Here is a 5,893-nt window from a genome sequence, read left to right on the forward strand (position 1 = left end):
CTAAAATAAAAAAAGGGAAAAAAATCCAAAATAGGACGGGGCGGGGAAAAGGGGAAAAAACAAAGGGTAGTGATAATCCTTACCAAGTGGATGAGGCACCAGCATCTGTTCACAGGTAAAACAACAGGTAGTGTTAACCCTTACTAGGTGGATAAAACACCAGCATCTATTTACAGGTAAAACAAAGGGCAGTGATAACCCTTACTAGGTGGATAAAACACCAGCATCTGTTTACAGGTAAAACAAAGGGCAGTGATAACCCTTACTAGGTGGGTGAGGCCCGAGCATCTGTTCACAGGTAAATCAAAGGGCAGTGATAACCCTTACTAGGTGGATGAGGCCCCAGCATCTGTTCACAGGTAAATCAAAGGGCAGTGATAACCCTTACTAGGTGGATGAGGCCCGAGCATCTGTTCACAGGTAAATCAAAGGGCAGTAATAACCCTTACTAGGTGGATGAGGCCCCAGCATCTGTTCACAGGTAAATCAAAGGGCAGTGATAACCCTTACTAGGTGGATGAGGCCCCAGCATCTGTTCACAGGTAAATCAAAGGGCAGTGATAACCCTTACTAGGTGGATGAGGCCCCAGCATCTGTTCACAGGTAAATCAAAGGGCAGTGATAACCCTTACTAGGTGGATGAGGCCCCAGCATCTGTTCACAGGTAAATCAAAGGGCAGTGATAACCCTTACTAGGTGGATAAGGCCCCAGCATCTGTTCACAGGTAAATCAAACACAGGGTAGTGAGGTTGTCCTCAACTCATTTAGGGTTAAAATAGAGGAAATTTTAACTAGAATGCATGAGATAAGATTTTTGTGACTTTTGTAAAAATTCTCTTTGTGGAGTTGTCACTTAACTTTATGTATTTTCCATCCATAACAACTAGCAGTTACTGTAATACCCCACTTTACCCAACCATTTGAAAAGTAAACCTTGATTGGATGTCATAGATTTGTTCAAATTAGAAAATTATAGAATAAATCTTCAGAGACAGTCTTATCTTACCCCCCCAGCCTTTTTACCCCCAAAACCCCCTTAATCCTTGGTTGATTTGATTCTCATTTGAAATTAGGTTTTGTATTGTTAGTTTTGACCTGGTAATATAATTTTTCATCAGTGGTATAACTTGCACTAAAACAACTGCTGGCAATAGTTGTTTTCAGATGTGTTATTTTTCTCCTATTTATTACACAGACCGATCACAGAGGGCAATGTTGGACATAAACTTCTTAAAAAGATGGGTTGGAGTGAAGGAGAGAGTTTAGGAAAGGACAACACTGGAATTCAGGATCCTGTAAGTATAACATAATAATACACTGTGTAGAGAAGCTATGGTGTAATGGTCATATCAATTCTATTGCCAAGACTTACCATTTGTGACAAATGGATTATTTTTGTTTTAAATATAACTTGCATGGCAAGAAATACATGTATCAGTCTTGAAAAAGTTGTGTGTTCTGTGAACAGAACCCTATAGAGCATGTCACATGACCACGTACCTAGACCACATGTTTCATGCATAGGTATAACAGTGGCTGATGTGCATTAAAACCAGAGGGGACTTTTTTCAGAAAATAATATGCATGGAAATTTAATTTTATTTCTTTTCTTGATACAATTCAGTTACTTCAGAAACTTTTTGATCACCTCTCATATAAACATTTTTATCAGGAGTATTTTTCTTTGATTTTTAGGTCTGTGTGAGTTTTCGAATGAATCAGAAAGCCGGCCTAGGATCTGAAGCAGCCTCTTCTAAATCTCTGGATGATGTCGGGGAAGTAGCTAAAAACAAACGATGGCTGGAAGCTCAACAGAGATACAGGAAAGCTATAGCAGACAAAAAGATCCCCACACCTGCTTGGGTGAAAGAGAGCAAGCTCAAACCCAGTGATTTTAAGTAGAAGTCGCCTTGCTTTATAAAGGACGATCAAAGCTTGTAAGATCAGAATTGTACATCCAGGTATCTCCTGAATGGACACGTGGGTGTGATAAAGACTGGAGACAATTCAGAATGATACAGTGTCAGATATATGTGATGCTGCATGTGTGTACAGTCTAAACGAGGAAACAGAACAGGACATCCAGGGCAGCTATGCTTAATTACTGGTATTAGTAAAATCTCAATAATTAAAACAAAAGAAGGTTTTATTTTTTGTAAATCTTAAATGAATGCAAAAAGATGACATGTTACTTAGTTGTTTATGTTTGAATGCTTGTTGCAGTAAAAATGTTATTTAAATGTAATTTTCATAGTTTTGTTTCTTTGAAAATGAGACACTGGAAAGCATGGAAAGAGCTTGAACAAATATATGAGCAATTATTTATACAGGGAATGCCCCCAGTTTATTTTTGCCCCTTCGCCCTCGTCGGAAGTGGGCAAATTTAAGGGGGCAAATTAAAGTAAATAGTATTATTTTTAACAAAAATCTTTCTAGGCGAATTAGAAACAGGGTAAACTTGTTTCCAAATTAAAAGGGGAAAATAACCCTGTATACAGTACTCATACCTTTATCACCTGTCTGTGGGCTTTATGTCTCTCAGTTGATTTGATATGCAAGAACATGCTCTATGTGAGAACAATTTCTAAAACGAACCTTTTACAAACAAATTAATTAAACAAGGAAATAACAGTCTTGTTTAATGTCACAAAATTCAATTTATGGTAAAAACTATGACCTTGTCGGCAAATAATTATCATCAAATGGAAATCTACGTACGATTTACATATAATAATTAGGTCTTTTTTACCCACTGAATTGTCTACGGATTTTTCGTTTGCACAATCATGACAAGGAGCCCATGGCGAGTGTGCCCGGGTAGGAGGGGATTTTAAATTCCTAAGGTTTCTTGACCTGAAACCACATCTGATGTTTTTGAACATTTGTTTTATACATGGACTTCTTATTACTTCTTATTACAGTTCTTATCTCCATATATCACGTCAGCTTCTCATCCATACTTTCGCATCATTTACACGTGTATTAGTTTAATATGGCATCGAAGTCACTGTCAATGTCTGACCACGTTTGTTGTCCATGGAGGCCAGTTAAACATTCAAATTTTGGGTCTTCTACCTACTAATTTTTAGCTCTACTGGTCAGAGACCAGAAGAGCTTATGCGATAGTAATGCGTCCGTCGTCCGTCCGTCTGTCTGTCTGTCCGTCTGTCTGTCTGTAAACAATTTTTCAAAATGCTACTCCTCCTACAGTTTGGGTCTGATTTCAATATAACTTGGCACACAAGTAGGCTACACTAAAATCATAATTTTTATGGTTTTTTATTTCGATGAACGGGGTTTTCCTGGTACTAAAATAGAAATGTCTGTGAAATTTTTCAAAATGCTACTCCTCCTACAGTTTTAGTTATTTCAATATAACTTCACACAATAACTACATAAGATACACAATTCTGTATATCGGTTTTTGTTTCGTTGAACGATGTTGCCGTGGTTACTAAAAATAGAAATTTCTGTGAAATTCTTTCAAAATGCTACTCCTTCTACAGTTTTTTTCTGATTTCAATATAACTTGGCACACAAGTAGACTACACTAAGATACATAATTCTGTATATCGGTTTTTGATTTCGATGAACGGTGTTGCCGTGGTTACTAAAAATAGAAATTTTTGTGAAATTCTTTCAAAATGCTACTCCTTCTACAGTTTTAGTCTGATTTCAATATAACTTGGCACACAAGTAGACTAAATAAGATACATAATTCTGTGTATCGGTTTTTGATTTTGATGAACGGTGTAGCCGTGGTTACTAAAAATAGACATTTCTGTGAAATTCTTTCAAAATGCTACTCCAAATACAATTTTAGTCTGATTACAATATAAATGTGGCATGCAAGTAGACTGCACTAAGAACATAAAGAGACTTAATCAAGGATCATTATTCTATTTATTGCTGTTGAAAAGTTTAAATTTTCCCAAATGCTTAAGTACTTTTCTCTTTCCCTTTTCTATAAATACAAACCAAAGCTTCAGTCTCACAAGACTTTTGGTTTGAACTGAGGGTGGTCATGGCTTCAAATACTGCCCCATAGTGAGCGTATACAGTCCCGTTGTTATGTTTATATGGCGATAGAGCTTTACATCAGATGACTAAGACATATCTACCAACTCTCCTTATTTATGTAGCAATATAACATTATCACCTTAACTGATTTGATACAATCAGTGATCATTTTCTAAGCCGATAGGCTACTGACAAGTAGGTTGATACTCTAAGGTTTAAGAATTTTATTTTTTTAAGCTATCATTGACTATGCAAATACCATCTGTTGTTAGATGAGTTGTGGAAAATTTTTGGTTCCAGACAGATTTGTCTACGGCTTTCTCTGTTTACGCCACGTCTCTGTGGGTTTTCAAATTAAGACAAGCGGTTCTAAAGCAGGTCCTTCTTCAGTAACTGGAACCCTTTCTTGGCCAAACTGGCATACCGCTATTTCTACAGTCTTGCATCATATGCCACTTTTTCTTCGTACACAATAAATAAAACAGCATACCGATATGTACGAAAGCCATGAAGGGACACGTTATTTTTTAAAAAAGTAAAAATTAATTTGAGATCTGAATTACACAATGTTCCCACGGATTATCAACTTCCCCCGGTTTATAATTCGAGATCTCAATTACCAATAAAACCCCCGGATTATTAATTCGTTCCCTCGGTTTATAATTCGAGATCTCGAATTACACAATATCCATCCCACGGATTACTAATTCATTGCCTCGATTTATAATTCGAGATCTCAATTTACACAATCCGATCCCACGGATTAATAATTCGAGATCTGGATTTGTAACATCAGTCTTAGAAAAAAAACAATTACACAGGAGCCATATTTACTTTTAATATATAGGACTTTCAATTATTCTAATATACACGTAAAACAAGACCCAGGACTTTTTTATATAAATATCAGTACTAGAATATAGATTTGAGTCAGGTTCATGTTATTTTCTTTTTTGGACCGTAAATGATTAAAAGGTAGGATCTAAACACCTACAATATTCTATTCATTAAACACGTATTGCCATATCCGATATGTACAGATAGCTGATATCAATGAAATATGTGAAGGGTTTACATTCCGAGGGAACGAATTGTTTAAACTGAAGAAGAAAAAACAATCCAAGATAACGGATTGTGTTATTTGAGTTAACAATTGATAATCTGTGAGAACGAATTGATAATCCATGGGAACGGATTGTGTTTTTGGATTTGAATTATAAATCGAGGGGAAAAATAGGTAATTTTAATAAATGTTTATGTTAAAAGAATTGTCCCACACCCTTTAACGATAGAATTCGTTCCGTGTATTCGTAATGGGGCAGAAAAAAACACGGGCGATAACTCGCATATGCATTTTAGGAACAATCTAGAGAGTTCCGAATGTAAACATGGAGGTAATTTGAATCGAGAAAAAACGTTAGAAAAATTTAAATTTGGGTTTTCGTATTTATATGGATTATTTTTTGGGAAAAAGGCATAAGCAATCTCAAAAAGGTTTGTTTTGATTATTTGGATAGAAACCAGTGCAAATCATTTTATATTCTTTAAAATCGTTTCGGAGGGGATCCGCTCCGATTCGCTACATTGCAAGTATTGGACATTTTTAAATGTGGTGAGGGCTTGTACCAGACACGTTAGATTTTCTAACTAGTAATCTGTGGGAACGGACTGTGTAATTCGAGATCTCAAATTAATTTTTACTTTTTTGAAAAATCAACGTGTCCCTTCATGGCTTTCGTAGATATGACACCTCAGAACTGTATGTCACGTGTTGTGAGATGTGTATTGTTTTACTATGTATATAATTAGTAACATTAAGTTTCTTGAACATTCCAGAGTGTCAACATGTTTGGTCATTTTATCTAGAACATT

General features: G+C 35.9%; 1 protein-coding gene across 1 annotated transcript; it reads left to right on the forward strand.

The window, feature by feature from the left end:
• The first annotated feature begins 67 nt into the window (after positions 1 to 67).
• Positions 68 to 2,246, forward strand: LOC134238776 (angiogenic factor with G patch and FHA domains 1-like). The gene is made up of 4 exons (XM_062720895.1): positions 68 to 86; positions 636 to 664; positions 1,197 to 1,296; positions 1,697 to 2,246. Exons 3-4 carry the CDS (start codon positions 1,240 to 1,242, stop codon positions 1,901 to 1,903), a joined length of 264 nt encoding a protein of 87 aa, XP_062576879.1. The 5' UTR covers positions 68 to 86; positions 636 to 664; positions 1,197 to 1,239; the 3' UTR covers positions 1,904 to 2,246.
• Positions 2,247 to 5,893: the final 3,647 nt, after the last annotated feature.

The sequence above is a fragment of the Saccostrea cucullata genome, unplaced genomic scaffold, assembly GCF_032062105.1.
Source record: "Saccostrea cucullata isolate Sc308-1 unplaced genomic scaffold, CSIRO_AGI_Scuc_v1 ctg22174, whole genome shotgun sequence".
Classification (NCBI taxonomy): Eukaryota; Metazoa; Mollusca; class Bivalvia; order Ostreida; family Ostreidae; genus Saccostrea; species Saccostrea cuccullata.

What these genes read in the sequence shown, in the direction of transcription:
- LOC134238776 (XM_062720895.1), top strand. Translation starts at nt 1,240, where the DNA reads ATGGGTTGGAGTGAAGGAGAGAGTTTAGGAAAGGACAACACTGGAATT. An exon ending in ACACTGGAATTCAGGATCCT is followed by an intron (nt 1,297 to 1,696) that starts GTAAGTATAACA and finishes TTTGATTTTTAG; the next exon opens with GTCTGTGTGAGTTTTCGAAT.